Below are 18,701 nucleotides of genomic sequence, written 5' to 3'. Positions count from 1 at the left end.
ACTTTCAATATTCTTCCCCAGCACCGCAATTCAAACACACAATTCAAATGGATTCTTCTCTGGTCTTCCTGATTCGATGTCCAACTTTCACATGCACCCGAGGTCATTGAAAATAGAGAGAAGGGGAAAAAGAAGGGGCGGGCAGAGAGCACTAGGTATCCCCGTGCCTAAGACAGCCTCCCTTGGCATTCTGTGTTCCAGACAATGGCTTCTGACTTCATCTCAGAGGGTGTGCAGGGCAGCGGGCAGCGGACTGGATCCAGGAGTCGGAAGGAGCCTCAGTGATGGGATCGGATCCCGCTGTTTCACGTCCCTCTCCTAGTTCCTTGTCTGCCCAAAGAGGGGCCAGGAATAGTCCCCATCTTGTCAGGATGTGTTGAGAATTAAATAAGCGAATTCATGGAAAATGCTGAGAATGGGACATAATTAGTGCTCAATAAATGTTGACTCATAACATTCTCCTCCAATCCTCCCTCAGTGCATACCTATTTTCTGTATTGGCCTAATTGTGACCATTTACATACAATTTTACACCCCGTTTCTTTCTCTTAACATTAGGCCAGAAATATTTTTAATGCGCTTATAAACTCTTCATAAGCACTTTCATTGCCTGGATAATATCCCAGTCATGGCTGTAGCCCACTCTTCACACCACCCTGGGCGTTTTCTGTAACTGTCAGGCATTCCGCCGGCCGCCAGGTTTCTGTGGAAGTTACTGAGCAGGCCTCACTGTGGCTCAGCAAAGCGGTATTTGCTTATTTATTTCTGGCAGTTGCACCAACATGCAATGTATGCGCCGTCCATTTCTCTCGGTCACTCGCACTCCTAAGAGCTGTGTAACCATCACCGCCATCCGTGCCGGGACATTTCTTCTTCCTTGTACTCATTGTTGGCTCTCCATTTCCTTCCCACTCCCCCGCATGTCCCTTTGAAATGGTGTGTCCACTAGTTGTCTCTATAGGTGTACCTCCCCTAGATTCATAGACAGGAAAACGTACACAATCAAAACGAAGACAAACAGCCCAACAACAGTGACAGGCTGAGACAGAAAAACCTCAATCGAGAAAACAAAGTAGAAAATATCAAAAGCTGGCACCGCTCTGCGCTGGATCCAGAGGGAGACCAATGAGAAGGTGTCACCTTTTGAGCTAGCTCCAGCTGCGGGAATCCACCCTACAGGGCCCTCTGCCTGCAAACCAGGCCTTTTCCTTTGCTAGCCTGTAATCGGAGGGGATTCACCAGAGGCTTAATCCATACAGGGCACCCTGGGAATGGGGTTTGGGCTTTCACTGTCATCCATATAGGCTGCTGCCAAACTGGCTGTTGAGAATTTAGGCTCGAATACCACTCCTTCCTCTGAGTTTGTGTTTCATTACTTGCATCCTTAGGTCACATATGTTGGTGTGCTTCTTTTGTGTGGACTTAGCTGATGCCTCACTTCGAGGGCAGCTGCTTGTTTAAAGACAAACCTGTAAGACTTCAGACACTATGCTTTCGAATAGCCAAGCGCTATCTGGTTTCCTCACCACACTTTGCAATGTCTTCACTGATCGCATCAGGGGGCAGGCATTGAGCAGGACCACGTGTCATAAGAATTAATTGTTCTTAGATTAGGGCTCCAATTAGGCAGGAGCTCAAAATCCACTCATCTGGCCATGGGTTATATGGGTCCCTGGTTCACTTTAAAGCCATCATTATTATTTTGTTGAAGGTCGTTAGCATGGGTTCCCATGGGGCACATGGTAGTTCTATTGATACCACCTCTAATTTAGCCGATGATATAGAATTTAAAACACTGTCAAGAAAAAGAAAGATACGTGTGTAGGACATATTTAGACCAAAGTATTTTGTTGTTGATTTGTAGATTGCCAACCAAAATATTTTGTTGTTGATTTGTACAGATTGCCAGCCTAGGTGACTGGACATTTAAACAATAATGGTGGGAGACGGGGCAGAACTTTCATAAAGGTAGGACTTCTTCCTAAAGGTAGGACTGGACTAACTATGTCATAAAAGGCGAGAGAGTCTGGAAGAGCACATGTAAGGTGGTCTTGAGTTGCCATTTATCGGGCGTCCTCAAGGAAGGCATGGATTTTGAGCGGAAGCCCAATGTCTTCCTCATCCATCGCCTTGGCATAGTAGTCGTCTGCTTCGTCTCACAGTAGGGCATTTCAGCCTTAGGCCCATGGGAGTAGTTCAGTTCCTTTAATCTGCTACCAGTGTGTTTCAAGGAAAGTCCCGTTTGTTTAGTGGGAGTTCCAAATTGGATTCTTCTGGTGTGACCTATAAGGATGATGCTCGCCTTGAAAGGACAGGGTTAAAGTCCTGGTTGTTCACAGACAGAAGGCTGCATCAAAACCAAGTCACGAGCGCCCAGTTAGGGACATGATAGCGAGCTGATGCTCCCTTGGTGGTCTCCTCCCTTCATGCTAAGTGTTTCTTTTCCTTCCCCAACAGCAGGCTTCCCCGCCTGGCTTCCCCACACCAAAGCGTAATCATCGTCCCTGAGACAGACGAGGCCTCGGCCCACCACCGCTTGACTTGCGTTTCCAGTAAGGCTGACTGACCACTCCTGTGGTGGCGTCTGTTAATTTGGGGTGATCCTAGAAGAATGTTGTATGGCAGGAACTGGCTGGTCTTCCTCTCGCCCCGTATCGTGGGGAATTGGTGCCGTTTAGGTGAGGCCTTCCCCGTCAAGTGGTTTGTAAGATGTGCCCCTAAAGGGGTGCTATATGATTCCTGAGCACTGGGCATTACCTAGGAAAATGGAATAGATTAGATGACCCGAGAACAGAACCCTGCCTTTGTTTGGATGTTTATTTTCATAGTAGTGGTCTCATACAATATTTGTCCTTTCGTGATTGACTCATTTCCCTCAGCATAATAGAATCCAGATCCATCCCTGACATGAGGCGTTTCATGGTTTCAGCATTGTTTTTAGGGATGCCTAGTATTCCGTTGTGTGTGTGTACCACGGTTTTTTAATCCATTCTTCTCCCAATGGGTATTTGGGCTGTTTCCAGCTTTGTGCCATTGTGAACTTTGCTTCAAAACTTTATTGTGAGCCAGAGGGGCCGTGCTGGGTCAGCCCTGGTGATTCAGCACGTTGAATCCACCAGCCACCCCTCAGGAGAAAGATGCCTCCATCTACGTCCATAAAGAGTTACAGTCCTGAAACCCTCAAGGACAGTTCTACTATGTCCTGCAAGGTCACTATGAGTCTGGACTGACTCGGTGGCAGTGAGTTTGGTCTTTGGATCTCAGAACCAGGCCCAGAGCTGGATCCAGAGGAGGCAGAGATACATGGGACAAGTTCACTGTCCTTCAGAAGCACACCGATTGAGGCTTTAGGATTGCATTTTGTCTCACCAAATGGGGAAAATGGATTGGAAGTGAAGATTCTGTGGTCGGGGCTACCCCTGAGGAGGCAGGTGGCAAAGAAAGGCTGACCAGAAATAGTGACAATGAGAGTGGAAGGGAGGAGACAGTGGGCGTGAGCAGGCCAGCACCTGGCTGAGTTTTAAACCAAGTGAGTGGATGTCGTGAAAGAAGAGGAAGGACAGAAATAGGATAACTATGATTTTCAGCCTCAGAATCTAAAAGGATTGAGCATGGTTTAAGAGTCCAGGAACAACGTAGGTCCATCTTACCTATTTGATCTTGACCAAGTAATTTAAATGGAGTCAGCCTGAGTTTTCCCATCCATCAGCAGGAAATAATAGCGGAGATTCCTCATAGAAGTATCAAGATCGAGTCAGATTGAATATGAAGATTAAGGGCCAGGCATACTCATAAGAATAGCCATGTAGTATATCAGGCTTCAACCTATGTACATTTTATATATTAAATTTCTTCGATTCTCACAACCCTATAAGAAAGGTGTTGTCACTCCTCTTGTTTTATAGTGAGGACACGGGCCCAAAGAGGTCATTTGTGCAAGGTCTCACAGCTAGTCACAGAGTTGGGACTCTAACCCAGACAGGCTTTCATCAGAGTTCTTGTTTTTTCATTTTGTTGTTAACTTTTTATTGTGAACCAGGGGAAGGCTTCCAGAGCAGACCATCAGTTCATCTGAATCTCATTCCACCCTCCACTGCGATCTCTCAGTCACTGCTAGCACTGAGCCCTCTCCTCCTCTGGGTTCCTCTTTCCATTGATCCTTTGTCCTAAGTCTCTGAACTTTGTCCTTGGGTCAATGCTTCCTTTAGATCTTAAACGGTTGATTGTTCCAACACGGAGTGAGTTCAGTTCCAGACCTGAAGGGGTACCAAGGGCCATCGTTTTGGGGGGACCGACCCCTCTCTATTCAACTAGTCAGCCTGGTTCCTCTTAAGATATTGAGTTCAGTTCCATGTTTTTATCTCATTCCACCCAGGATCTTCTAATGTGATCCTTTTCAGAACAGGGGTGTGTTAATCCGGGTAGACTAGAGAAACAAATTCATAGACACTCATAAGTGTATAGGAAAGAGCTTCATATAAAGAGTAGTGGTACATTAAGAAAACATCCCAGACCTGTCCAGATCGAGTCCCTAAATCCGATATTGTCCCATATGTCCAGTACCAGTCTGTAAATTCCTCTTCAGACTCACGCGACACATGTAATGACGCTGAGTTCAGGCCAGGGAGTGGAAAGTCTTGTGGATACAGTGGCGGTGGAAGCATCTTAGTGCTGGCGTGGGTCTCCACATGGCTCCTCCAGCTCCAAGGCTCTGGCTGCCATCAGCGTAGCTCCATGTGGCTTGTCAACAGGAATATCTCACAGGGAGAGATCGTGTGTCCCGCCTCAGGGAGCTATTCATCTCTTAGCACCTCCAAATGAAGTCATCAAGCTGCAACCTGATCAACAGGCTAAACACCACCCCTTTGCTCATAATAATCTCAGGTTGGCAACAGATTATGTAACTACCACAAGGGGGTAGTGGTCATCGGGCACCATCTACTTCTTCTGGTTTCAGGACATGGAGACTAATGTTTGCATGATTCGTTAGTCTTTTGGACTAGTGGTGTCCATGCAGCTTCAATGTTCTTCACTTTTCTCTCCTGGACAGGGAGAGACCAATAGTTCCACCTTAGATGGCTGCTGCTGAGCTTTAACGATTCCCTTGACACTTATCAAAGTGGAAAGTAGAACATTGTCTTTGTGAACTGGATGGTTGGCCTTGTTTGGTGTCCCCCGCAACTATGGTCTTGATCCTCTAGGCTCAGTGAGAGTCACGGTTTTTCATAGTGAAGCGTGCCTAGAGTTTATTTGTTAACGAGTTTGTCCCTGCCACCTGGGATGCTAAGCTGAGAGGGAGTGCACCCAGTTTGCAGGGCAAGCCTTCCAGCTGGTGTAACAAGGAGCTGTGTTCTAACGCTTCACCGCGGTTCACTGACTTGAGGATTGGCTCTCCCTGACTCCTGATGTGCTTACCTGTCTGTGAGGCGGCGCCATGCTGAGTGTAGGATTCCAGAGGGGAGTCTCTGTGGAGATGTCCAACAGCTGGCTGGAGCTTGGCTTAGCCATCCTGGACAGGAGGCCGGAGTGTACTGCAGCCCAAACGCCTGCCCCGGAGTTAGTTCCAATCACAGCAACCATGTTGGAGAGCGCACCGGTTTCTGAGGGTGTCCATCTTAAAGGAAGCAGATGGCCTCCTCTCTCTCCCATGAAGCAGCTGGTAGGCTCCAACCACTGGTTTTCTGGTTACCTGTCTGTGCCCCACACTTAACCCCTCGCACCACCAAGGCTCCCTCCATGATTGGACAATGTTAAGAAATTTAAAAGAACCATGCAGTCATCGACCTCAGATGCTGCAAGAAGAGAGAACGGACGACATGCAAGGTCCTCCTTAGTGACCTTGGGGGAAGCAGATTCAGCAGAATGGGGGGGGGAGGGGAACCTCACAGTAGGACTCACAGCTATGAGAATACTCACTCATCACTGGCATTGACTTATAGAGACCCTATCAGACAGAGTCAAACTGCCCCCAGGGGTTTCTGAGACTAAGTCTTAATGGGAGTAGAGAGCTTCGTCTTTCAGTCTCAGAGCTGCTGCTGGTTTCGAACCACAGACCTTGCTGCTAGCAGCCCTACGTGTTACCCACTATGCCAGCAGGACTACGAAAGTAGTGCAGACAAAATACAAGGCTAAGAGAAAGGAGACCGAACACTGGGTTGGGTGTCAAGGGACTTGACACAAAGCCTGGGTCTGACCATTTGCTGTGAGCGTGAGCTTGGGTGAGTTAGCATAGGTAAGATATCGTTTCCTTGTTGGTGAAATCCGGAAATCAGATCCAATTCTGAAGCTGTTGGGTGTCCGTGGTGGAACAACAATGAAGTCAAAGGTTGGCCTGCCCGCATGCACCTCGGGAGAAAGACCTGGCACCCGATTTCCGAAAGGTCACAGCTTTGAGAATTGCATAAGTCACCGTTGACTCGGCAGTAACCGGTTTCCTTCATGTTATTTGGCTTTTTAGGGTCGCTGGTGGGATAAGGAACTTCTGTAAAGCACTCAGCCCAAACCAAACCCCAACACACTGACATGGAGTGGATTTCCACTCACAGCAAGCCTGTAGCACAGGACAGGACTGCCATTGTGTATTTCTGAGACTGTAACTCTTCAGAGGCACAGAAAGCTCATCTTTCTCCCTCGGAGTGGGTGGTGGCTTTGAACTGCTGACCTTGTATTTAGCAGCCCAACACATAACCACTATGCCACCAGGGCTCCTCAAAACACCTAACAGGTGATACAAATTAATGTGGTTGAGGCTCTTATGAAAACTCACATAGAAATCACTTGGCCTTTGGAGATGATGCTTCAAAGGTAAAGGAGCCCTGGTGGTGTGGGGTGACCAGCATCGGGTGGTGACTGGAAGGTTGGTGGTTCAAATCTACCAGCTGCTCCACTGCAGAAAGATGAGGCTGTCTGCTACCCTAAAGAGGTACAGCCTTATAAACCCTACATGGGTCACTCTGAGGCTGTCTACTCTGTAAAAAGCTGCGGCCTCAGAAACCCACTGGGGTGGTTCTAGTCTGCCCTGGAGGGTCGCTATGAGCCGATTGACTTGACGGCAGTGGGTTTGGTTTGGTTACTCACAAGTAAAGCTGGTCGTGGCTACTCGGACACTGGGAAGAGTTTTGACAAAGGCTTGATGAGTTTCCCTGGGGTTCCTCAGAGCCACAGCCTCTCAACCGACTGAGATGCGCGCGCGCGCGCACACACACACGCAATGACCAAGACGTTAATTATTATTATTATTTTTTAATGACAGTAGAAAGTCTCATCTTTCCCCTGGTGGTTTTGAACTGCTGGACTTGCCACCACTACGCCACTAGGACTGAAAGGCCAGGAGGCTGTAAATTCCTGCCTGTGCCACAGCTGAGACAAGTCCTGGGGCTCCTGCAGTTTCTGTGGGTTATTGTTCTTCCTCCCCCAGGGCCCATTGAAGCGATCACTTGGCTGGGCTGACCAATGGTTAGAACCCTGAACTGGGAGAATGAGCTTCCTCTTGCAGGGCAGACTTTACAGCTGATGAAACAAGGCCCTTGAACTAATACATCACCTCAGTTTACTGACCTGAAAAGTGCCTCTTCCTGCCGCTCATGTGCTTAGGAGGGAGAGGTGCTGTGTGGCATTAATCTTTGCATTTTGAGGAACGGCACTTCCTGCCATGCAGGTGGGAGCCCTGATGCTGATTGGTAGGGTGCTCCTTGCTCGGCTATCAGCGCTTGTGCGCTGAGAACTAGCTTCCCCGTGGGGTCCCCTTTCCTCCCAGTCCTAGTCTCTGGAATGTTTACGTCTTAAACTTTCACATCTTCTTCTGACCACGTGTCTGGTTGGTTCCTGCGTCCAGTCAATGAGCACAAGCCGGAGTACTGTCCCCTAGAACTCATTGTGTGTGGGTTTCACCATCAAAATGGCTCTACTTCTGTCCTTTGGAGGTTTAGAGTCTGGTGAGAGCAGGAACCTCTCAAGAACAAACTGAAACGGACACTTTTGAAAGTGTCTTATAAGAAAAGCCCACACCTTGGCTCATTGAAGCCTGAGAAGGTTTGTCGGTTCCACTCAGGAGGCCTGGGAGATCGAATGGGAGGGCAGCATTTGAAGTAATCTGGCGGGGAGAAAGACAAGGCTTTCTACTCCCGTAAACAGTTAATGTCTCAGAATCCCACAGGCCGGTTCTACCCTGTCCTGTAGCGCTGCTGTGAGTTGGAATTGACTGGCTGGCAGTGAGTATGGTTTTCTGAGTTTTGACAGGAGGGGGATGGGGGCGGGGCGGTGGGGAGGCCTGCTGAGTTGATAGCACAAAGCCAAAGGACACACTGTAGGTCAGGCGACAGGCCGGAGATTCCTACAGTCTAAGTCTGTAGATCGGCTGATGGGAAGAATGGAGTTATGGCAAGATTCCTGCTTATAGTCTGGAGGCCAACAGTTGGGTCTTGGGAGACTCAACTGATTGGTTGAGATGCACCCACATTATGGAAAGTACTCTACTTCCCTTGCGTTTTACCACACGCCACCGCTTTGCAGAAGCAACTAGACTAGTATCTGACTGCCCGGGCACCGCAGCCTAGCCAAGGTGACACAAAACTCACCATCACGGGCCAGACTGGTGAGGCAAAGGGGAGGGAGAGTGTCATCAGGGGCTGAGACATCTCCTCTCCTTCTCTGCCTTCCTTCCTTCTTGCCTGCCTTTCAGCCACATGCTCTCCCCGCCCTCGGACATCAGCTGAGTTAGCTGTATCATCCACACCACGCTTCTCCCCTCTACTCTCCGCCTTTCTGGGACTAACCTATTAGGCGCTGGGTGACTGGGTGGACCCCCCACCCAGGAGCACCATGCCTGGGTGCCCCCAGCCCACACTGCTACAGACTTGGGGTGGACTTGGGGTTCTCCCAATATCCTCTGTCTTTCAGTGTCAGCTCGGGCAATTTATGTGACCTTTTGGCTGTGGCCGTATGCCGTCGTAACCTGGGCCACCTCCTCATTTAATATCTTCCATGAACTCCAAGAAAACGGTTCCGGAACTGAGTCGTCCAGGGCAGCTGGAGCAGCCCTGGGTTTGGGGGTGGTGGGGGGTGGGGGTGGGCAGGGATGACTATTAGAGGGCTTGAGGCCTGCAGTCCAGGCAGGAGCGCGGTCCCAAGCCAGGCCTGATGAGTACCTGGTGTGTTTTCTTTCCCGCCGGATGCCCTCCACTGCCGCGGCCACCGCCTCCCCTCGCCTGCTGCAGTGTGCCAGATCCTGCCCAAGGGGGTCGTGGCTGTCCTGGGACCATCCTCCAGCCCCGCCTCCAGCTCAATCATCAGCAACATCTGTGGGGAGAAGGAGGTGAGTGTTGGGCCCATGGGGGCAGCACGTGTGTCCAGGGACTCCAGGATGTCATTGGCCCAAGGGGCTTCCAACAGAAGGAGCCCCTCACCACTGGGTTGGTGCCACTAAGAGCACTCCCAGCACAGTAAGAGATGCGGCTTTGTTGTTGGCCTGAGCACTTGCTTTGCTCCACACTGTTTGGGTGGGGGAACAACTCCTGCGGGCCCTCGGCCTTGGGGCGGTGCCTTCAGTGGTCCAGGGGGAGAAGGGGAGGATGGTGGCCAGGGGAGGCCAAGAGGACTCCAGTACTCAGATCCCATGCGCAGCTCCTCAGTGATCTGCTTCTCTATTGGAGGGCTGAGGAAGAATGCCTTTGGGAAGAGGGGCAGCTGTATTGCTGAACTGAAGTCGGGAAACCTAAGTTCTCTGGAAAAGAGATTTTGATTTGTTTTCTTCTGGAGCCTCCCACCTCCTCTCCTTGGTAGACTGTCTCCCCCCACCCCCCACCCCCAATTGGACCTGACGTTTTAAGGCATCGAGTCCATGTCCTCTGGCTCTAGTTCCCTGAGAGATGCAACATGGCGGGACAAGAGTCTTTGAGTCCCAGGCCACTTCTGCCTCCTCCAACTCTCCCCTCCCTTCTTCCCCAGAGAAAACAAATGCGAAATAAGCTTTCCTGGAACCGAACAGTCCTCTCCTTCAGATGTGTCCTTGGGAGTCCTTAGGAGTAGAACTCCTAGCCCCTCCAAGCCCAAAGGCCTTCCTGGCCAGGTCTGGGGGCCGATGGAGCAGGGTGGTGAGGACTAGCCAGGGAGAGGGAGGAAAATGGGCAGGGGAAGTGATTGATGGTTCACCGGCTCTGTGATTCCTGTGGTGATGAGCTCCCAGAAGCTGTAGCCTTAGAAAGAGTCAAGAATAGGATGGGGCACCCCACAATGCATGACAGCGGAGGCCTCCCCAGCCAGCCGCCTCTGTGGAGACGAAGCAGCAGCAGACAAGTGGCTTCCTAGCCCACGGCCTCCTGGGATCACTTTGAGCAGAGGACTTAGCCAGTCCTTGAGGCTGTGGGCAGAATATCCGTGTTCCCTGTTTTATTGTGGGCCCACTCGCCACATTGTGGTCTGCACATTAAAGGGTTAAAGTGTCCTGGAGACACCCGTCCCAGGGTTGGCTGTGCTTGGTAACTGGGCCCTTCCCCTCTAGCCTCAGCCCCCTAAGCTTTCTTGCCTGGGAAGGGCTTGGGCTTGGGCCCCATCCACCCCACTTTCTCAGATATCTAGAAGGTTGACTCACCAGCCAGCCAGGCCAGAGAGATCCACCTGTCCCTCTGTAGTCCCTTCTAGCATCTCACAGGCCTCGGCCCCAGGACATGAGCGCTGGGGTTGAATTGAAATCCCTCTTGCCAAGCTCCCAGTGAAGTCTCCCATCGGTGGCAGGTGGTTGTTTCAGCAGCCGCTCTGATCGTCACCAAGTGAGGTGGCCAAGACCTCAGCCTCCAGCCTCTCTCCTGTTCTCTCTTGGCCTTTTCTGTGCCCCTCCCCCCTCCTCCCTGTCACCAAGCCCATTCTAAAATGCTGTCCCCTGGGCTGGAGGTGGAGATACAGACCCTGATTTCCGAGGCTCCAGCCCCCAGCCCATTCCCTGTACCATCACCAACCAGCCAGACAGCAGCGCTGCCCGGGGACTGGCCAGACAATTACCTCCTTTGTCTGCGCGTGTTCCTTCCGGAGCAACCTTCCCTCCCCGTCCAGATTATGCACTCCTTTTAATATTTGATGAAGCTGAACTGCCTTACACTGATTCCCCCAGCTCCATGGAAAAGAGATGGAGTTCTCACCAAGGAGTTCAGTCCTTGAAATGCTGCTAACCTGGCAGCAGCCCCAGTGGCTGGCTGGTTTGGGACTCACTGCTCTCCCCGCCCTCCTGCCTCCCTCTCTTTATCCCTCCACCCTCCACCCTACTCCCAGCCTTCCTGGTGACTCCTGGGATGCATTTGCACTTGCAGATCAATCGTGGGTTGATCTTGGTCTAGAGGAAGATTCAGCAGGAGTGGGCCTTTCCGAGCAGTTGGTTGCTTCCCCAGCAGCTTTCAGGCTGGAGAGCCATGCTGGGGGATCCTCATCAACATCGCCTTCCCTGGGTTGCCCCTGAACCCCCATCCCATGCACATGCAGCTCTGGGGAGGAGGAGCAAGAGAAAGAGCGGAGACCGTGAGTGCTTACTGCACGTTAGGTACTGAGCGACCGCATCCTTCCTACACAGAGGCTCATTTTGACCTCCCAAAGCTCCCAGGAGCATCTATTGCTGTCTCCTAAGAGGTTTGCCCCCAAATCACAAGGCAGGGTCTGAATGCAAACCCAAGGCGGTGGATTCCAAAACCCACTTGTTCCGCATCTTTCAGAGTCCTTAGCGACATCACTGATGAGTGGATTTCAGGGTACCTGTAAGGTCACCACCGCCCTTTACTGGAGTGCAGGGAAGGGGTGAGCTGGCTGCTCTGGGAGCCCAGTGGAGGTGATGGCCACACACGGAGGACTTTGATGGGTCATGCTTCCAGGTGTAAATCAGCCACTCCACCCTGCCCTGCCCAGCCACTACCTCCATCTTGCTCCTGTGCGGCCACTGTTATTTTTAACATATGACTCATTTTAGACAAACGCTATAGGCTGCAGGACACTAGAGGGGAGAAAACCCTCTATGGCAGACATGCCTCGGGCCACCATCACGCTTCAGAGTCTTTTGTAATTCACTGGGCTTGCCCCAGTTCTGAGCATTTTCATCACCGCCAAACACAGGGCGATATTGCTTGGTTCTTTCTGCTGCTCACTAGCTAATGCTGGCTGAGTGTGGGTTGTCCCCCGGATTTCTGTTTCACCCCACTCTCAGAGGAGCTCTGGTCTCTGACCAACTTCCCCCAGAAGGATAAGACCAGTAACCGCCTACAGAGACCCCCTCAGCATCTTCCCAGACGCCTGCTAAGACACCCGTGAACCATTGTGCAAAGAGACTCCTGTAATGCTTGCTGACCAACCCACCCTCGAAGCCAGCTGACTCTCCCTCGGGCAGTTCTTCATGCCGCCTACCCCAGTCTTAGTCGCTGTCCCAGCAGTATCTAGCCAGGCTTGCTACAATTTGGCCTGCCCACACAGAGGCTCTCGCTGAGGGATTGGGTGAGGTTTCTGGCCCATCTGCCTGTGATAGAAGTACCAGGCAGGCCTCAGCTCTCTCGGCTCCAGATGCCAGGGCTGAGGGCGACAGACCCAAATCAAGGTGGATAGCAGCTTATTACATTTTAACTTTCTTGTTACCAGCAGAATAGCCCACGCTGCCAATAGAGCAGCCATCGCAGCCTGTTAATCTCTCTTCCTGGGAGAAGACAGGCAGGAGGCAGGGGCAGCGCCTCCCGGAAATATCAGTAATAGATGCAGAGGGAATCTGACACTGTCCTAATGAAGCCAAAGCAGGTATTTATTTACCTGGCTCCAGTCACCGCTTCTAGATGGGCTCTCAGCTGCCGGCGCAGCCTCTCCCTCCTGATGGAGCCTCCTGCCTGCCCTCTGCCTCCGAGCTCCCCCTCAAAAGTTAGTGCAGACTGGGCTACCCAAGTGGTGGCTGAGCTGGTAGAATGGGATGCCTCGCTCAGGCCCCAGGGCAGCAGTTCTTCTCTCGTCTTGCCAACTTGGCTCTGATGAATGCACTACAAACAAAATATTATAGGGATTATTCCTTTAAGAATCAGTTGCCCCTCCTGCCCAGCAAATAGTTAGTTCCTCTGGGAGTAAAGACCTCTTGCTGTACTTTCTCAGGGGATGGAAGTCCTGGACGTCCTTGCGTGGAGGGAGGCCCTGGGCCTGCAAGCTTGGCCTCTCACGAGCCGGGCGGCATCGGGCAGAGGTCTTCTGCAGGAGCCCGGCCTCCTTCGTTTTGTCTCACGCAGCGCTTTACCTCTTTCACCCACCCTGGATTTTCCCCGCTGCCCGTTTCATGCCCCTGCCCAGGTCCCCCATTTCAAAGTGGCCCCAGAAGAGTTTGTTAAGTTCCAGTTCCAGAGATTCACAACCCTCAACCTCCACCCCAGCAACACGGACATCAGCGTGGCTGTCGCCGGGATCCTGAACTTCTTCAACTGCACCACCGCCTGCCTCATCTGTGCCAAAGCAGAATGTAAGTTTGCACTCCGGCTTCCGGTCCTTCTGGCTAAAGACACACCAGGACGGGGAGGGCGCCCTCAGATGCTGTGGTCTGAGAACCATTGGGTGTGGGGAATTCGTGTGTGTTTATACATGTGTGTATGTAAGACACACACACACACACACACACACACACACACACACACACACACACACACACAGAATTGTCCAGGACCACCCTTTGCCAGGTCTCCCAAAGCAGAGATTTGGGTTTGGGGAGAATCTGGCCAACCTCCCAGCCTCTTTGCATCGCCAAACTTAATTCCCACATTCTCAGCCTCATTGTTAAGGAGATACAAAGAGAGCGGGAGAGGGAAAAATAAAATTGGCTGCATTTGTACTTAATGGGTTGAAGAGCTGCTTCCCCGGAGATCGGGTTTTGCTGATGGAACAAGGTCCAAGGTCAATTCCTGATAAAGCATTTTTTTGCAGTGCCGGTTTGGGGAATGCATTTTCTCTGACTCTCAGACCATTTGCGACATAAATTTGGTGTTTATGAGATTTAGCTAATTTAAACCAGCACCTTCCAGCAAATCTGTGCAGCTGTGTGCTCCTGGCAGCAGCTGTGTACCCATATGTGGTCAGGCACAGATGCTGGCCACTGGCTACCACTGAGCCCCAGTCAGCTGGGTCTAACATAGCTTACCTACCTACACACCTTACCCTGCAGATCTTTGGGCACGATCCTGTCAAAGTTATGCTACCTTCCATTAAAATCTGATTCTGTGGCTCTCGGAATTGCTCTGCATACTGAAGCCCCTCCAGCGGTCCCTATGTCACCCAAAGCAAAAGCCCCCTTGCTCTTGAGGGACAGAACCACTAGCTTCATGAGACCTTCACACCCGAATGCTTCCCTATTCATCTCTTCAACATCTGTACCTTACTAGTAGTGTACCTTACTGGTAGTGTAGTGGGATCTGCATTGAACTGCTACTTGCCAGGTCAGGGGTTTGAACCCACCAGTCACTCTGCAGGAGAAAAGTGAGGCTGACTCTGAAACCCAAAGGAGCAGCTCTCCTCTCCTCTAAGAGTCGCTCCGAGTTGGCCCTGACTTGGTGCAGTGTGTGGCTGTGGCCCGTTATGTACTGGATAGCTTCCCAGTGCCACATGAGAGCAAGGGTCTTAGTAGTTTAGTGGGCTAAGCATTGGGTTGCTAATTGCAAAGTTGGCGATTCAAATGCAGGAGCTGGTCCGTGGGGGGAAGATGGGCGGTCTGCTCCCATAGCACCAACAGCCCCAAAGCCGCATGGAGCAGTTCCGCTCTGCCCTGTAGCGTCGCTGAGAATCAGCACTCTACATCAGAATAACTATGTGTACTTATTTATGTCTTTTCTGTAATTCTTACAACTACCCAGTGAGTTTGAAGGTATTAGAATTTTCCATCTTATAGTCAAGGAAATTGAGATTCAGAGGTGAAGTTGTTAGATCTCTCTGTAGCTAGATATACCTCAGTCCTTGGCTCCACGTGAGAAAGAATTCACGCCGAAGCCTGGCTCGTGATCCAAGTGAGTTTTATGAAAGTTAGAAGAAGTTTCAGGTTTACACGGCACCCATGGGGCTCCTCCTGAACATGCAGCCTGGTTGGAAGCTGCTCGGCATCATGCAAAAGTGTCCCAAAGTCTTGCCAAAGCTCTCTGCACCAAAGTTCTCTCTCTCTCCCGGTCGACTCTGGGCTTCTGCCTTTTCAAGGATTCCACGGGGAGGCATGGTGGACGACCCCTGATCGACCCCATTGGCTGAATTGAGTTCACCTGGCCTAGGTGGGCCAATTCAAGTTCACGCCCACCCCTGCCTACCAGCGGGAATCTCTGGACATGTGCTGTGTGCCACTCCTTTGTTCCCCCTAGCTTGGCCCTCTGGGCACGCATTAACGGACATGCCCAGCTCTAGCTAACCTACCTAACAAAATGATTTGCCCAAAGTCACATAACTTATGCAGGAGAGACTGAGGTCAAAGGCAAGTCTTTTCATTACAAGTTCAGTGCTTCTTCCAGAACTCTCTAGGGGACATGAAGTTGCTGTGACCTCTACCCTGCAGGGAGACAGCAATAGAGGTCCTCAGCCTAAAAGAGCCCAAGGTAGTTTATGGTAAGTGTGAAGTGTGCAGTACACCTAGGCCTTGGGACCTTAAAGGGTGAAAAATGTTTAGATAAGCCCAGAGAAGTGATAGGGTTGCTCGAGGAGGAGAAGGGGAGGGGAGCAGGAATCGGATGGCATGCCTAAGAGAACCCAGTAAGAGCTTTGAGTCTGCATTGACAAGAGATGGAAAGAAAGCCTAAGGGAAGGCAGTGGAGACCTTGGAGAAGCGCAGAGGGAATGTGGGCTTGGTCCGGTGTCGATCAAGAACCCTTAGAGGTTTCTCCACAGAGGAATGCCTTCAGAGGGAAGGTAATTCTAACGATGAGATAGTCCTATGGCGCAACTGGCTTCGGGACCTTGAGGGCATAGAAGTTGAGCATCTCTAATTTGGCCCATGAAGCTAGACACTCAGACTTGGAGAGAGAAATCTGATCGTGTGCCATTTTGAACTGGACCCGACAGGAACCAACATGCTGGACGTGTGCACAGTCAATGCACAGGCATGCAGCGATCCAGATAAGGGCAAGGCTTGTGGGAGAGAGAAGAGAAGAGCAATATGCAGTCTCTGCTCTCAGGGAGGTCGCAGCCTCATTGGGAAACCAAACAGGGCCCTGTACAGCAAGTAAGACCATCACATGATAAGTATTAACTCACAGGCAGTCGGAGTGCGCTGGAATTCCCAGGCAAAGATTGACAAGAGCACTATGAACAGAGTCTGAGCGTCCATCACAGAAGAGGACGCAGACTCAGAAAGGACCCTGATTTTCCTTAGCTCAAAACCTCACACTCACTGTCATCAAGTTGTCTCGGACTCATAGGTTCGAATCCCCTGATGAATAAGTGGGAGGGCTGGGATTTGAAGGTAGATTTCTTGAACACAATGTATTTGACCTTCACTGTTCTACGATCCTCCTCCAACAGGGCCCCTCTCAAGCTGCAATGACAAATGCGGTTACCTGCCAGCCACAGGTGACTGTTTGAATTTGCATGAATTAAACAGAATGAAAGTTAAGTTCCTCGATCGCACTAGCCACCCTTTGAGTGCTCAGTAGCCATAGTGAACAGCCCAGCTATGAAACAATTGTTTCCTCCAACACAGATGGTGGTATTGTGCAGCACTGTTTAGATCATCAGTGTTTTTGCAGCCTGACAGTTCCGTGGCAAAAAAACATAAAATAAAAATATTTGGATAATATTTTATTCTCTCTCCTCTCTATGGATATTTGAACACATATTAATGTGAGCATTCTGCAATACACTGTAGCCAAGACAATCACAGTTGTCTTGACTTACAGCGCATTCAGGTTAGTACACTTATGACCAGCTGGTTTATTTATTTATTTTACATCATACCATTATAATTAGGTACTACATAAAATGCTAAAATATATCTGTATACTTATATACAATGCTTCCAGCCCCCAAAGACAAATAAAGATGGGATCTATAAAGGTCAATGGAAGACAAGAATGCTTGGAGTTCGATATTGTAGGCCGAGTGGGCTGAAATGAACTGGTATTGGCCATTTTGCATCAGATAGCTGTATGGTCTACTACACCAGGAATGACTGAATTGAAGAGAAATAGCCTTCATTGTCAAAAAGAACATTTCAAAATCTAACCTATAGTGTGTCAATGATGGGATAATATCCATATATCTACAAGGAAGGCCAGTCAATACAAGTATTATTCAAATGTGTACATTAACCACTAATGACAAAGATGGAAGAATTGAAGATTTTTACTAACTTAGGCAATCGGAAGCTGATCGAGCATGTAATCAAGATGCATTGGTAATCACTAGTGACTGGAATGGACAAGTTGGAAACAAAGAAGAAGGGTCAGTAGTTAGAAAATATGGCTTTGGTGATGCAAGTGGCACCAGAGATCACATGATAGAATTTCATAGGACCAAAGGCCTATTCATTTAAAATACCGTTTTCTCAGCAGCATAAATGGAGACTATGTATGTAGACCAAGTCAGGTTGAATACATGGGAATCAATACATGGTTAAGTGTTGGGTTGCCAGCTGCAGAGTTACTGGTTAGACTCACCAGCCACTCCTTGGGGGAAAGGTGATGCATTGTCAATCTATTAAAAAAGACCACTGAGAAACTCAGTGTCATCAGTCAGCACAAGGCCAGGGCCCAACTGTGGAACAGACCACAAAATGCTCCGATGCAAGTTCAAGTGACACTCAGGAAAATTAAAACAAGAGCCAAAATATGACCTTGAGAATATCCCACCTGAATTGGGAGACCATCTCAAAAGGAGATTTGAACAAGTTTAACAGTCACCAACCCCCTTGAGAGGATCGGTTACTTGGCTTTGGGATTCGGTGCCACAATACAGTGGACCATCTAGGTCAGTTGGCATCACACAGTCCACAAAGACAACTTTGTTGAGCAGCATGGGGTGGGGGGCGGTGTCTTAAAAGCTTTCAAGTAGTGCCCTAAGATGGAGCTGTTGGGCTCTCTTCCTCGAGAGTGAAGAAGAGTGAAGAGAATAGACGTCTCAAGGGAACAGTTAGTTCGAAGGACTAAGGGACCATGCACACACTGATGACAAAAGATGAGACTCCCTTGAAACCAGCAGAACTAGATGGTATCCTGCTACCACTATCGGCTGCTCTGATCAGGACCGCAATCGGAGGTCCTTGAGAGAGAGGGAGGAAAAATGTAGAACCGAGTTCAAAATTGTGAAACAAAATGACCAGATGTATCCGTCTGACAGACACTAGTGGAACCCTCCCCACCAAGACTGTGATCCACAGACACCCCTCAAGTCTGGAACTGAACTCACCTCTGCGGACCAACCAATAGACAATTCTATCAAGTTACTAATAACAACAGGGAAGCATGGAATTCTCAGCACAATCAACCAGATGAGACCAAAACAGTAGAATTTGCCCAAAAACTAAGCACAGAAGGCAGGGAGGGGCAGGACTAATGGAAATGGGGAACCCAAGGAGGCAAGGATGGCAAGACTTTGTCTTACATGCTTCAGACATGTCATTAGGAGAGACCAGCCTTTGGAGAAGGGCACCGTGCTTGGTCAAATGCAGGGGCAGGGCAAAGAGGAGCGAGATCAACTGACAGTGTGGGCTCAAACACAGGCCCGGGCGATGGTTTGTTCTG

At 50.1% G+C, this 18,701-nt stretch overlaps 1 protein-coding gene across 1 annotated transcript in view; it reads left to right on the top strand.

The window, feature by feature from the left end:
• Positions 1–5,434: 5,434 nt before the first annotated feature.
• Positions 5,435–18,701, top strand: part of LOC101662846 (glutamate receptor ionotropic, kainate 4) — a 234,021-nt gene continuing 220,754 nt past the window's right edge. The window contains exons 1-3 of the mRNA XM_004716267.2: positions 5,435–5,528; positions 9,216–9,313; positions 13,294–13,459. Coding sequence (XP_004716324.2) covers positions 5,435–5,528; positions 9,216–9,313; positions 13,294–13,459 — 358 coding nt within the window. The remainder of the gene's footprint in view (positions 5,529–9,215; positions 9,314–13,293; positions 13,460–18,701) is intronic.

Source organism: Echinops telfairi, unplaced genomic scaffold, assembly GCF_000313985.2.
Source record: "Echinops telfairi isolate 266 unplaced genomic scaffold, ASM31398v2 ScPeMD7_5167;HRSCAF=5991, whole genome shotgun sequence".
NCBI lineage: Eukaryota > Metazoa > Chordata > Mammalia > Afrosoricida > Tenrecidae > Echinops > Echinops telfairi.
Note: the sequence above shows the minus strand (reverse complement) of the source record. Positions and strands in the feature narration are given on the sequence as shown.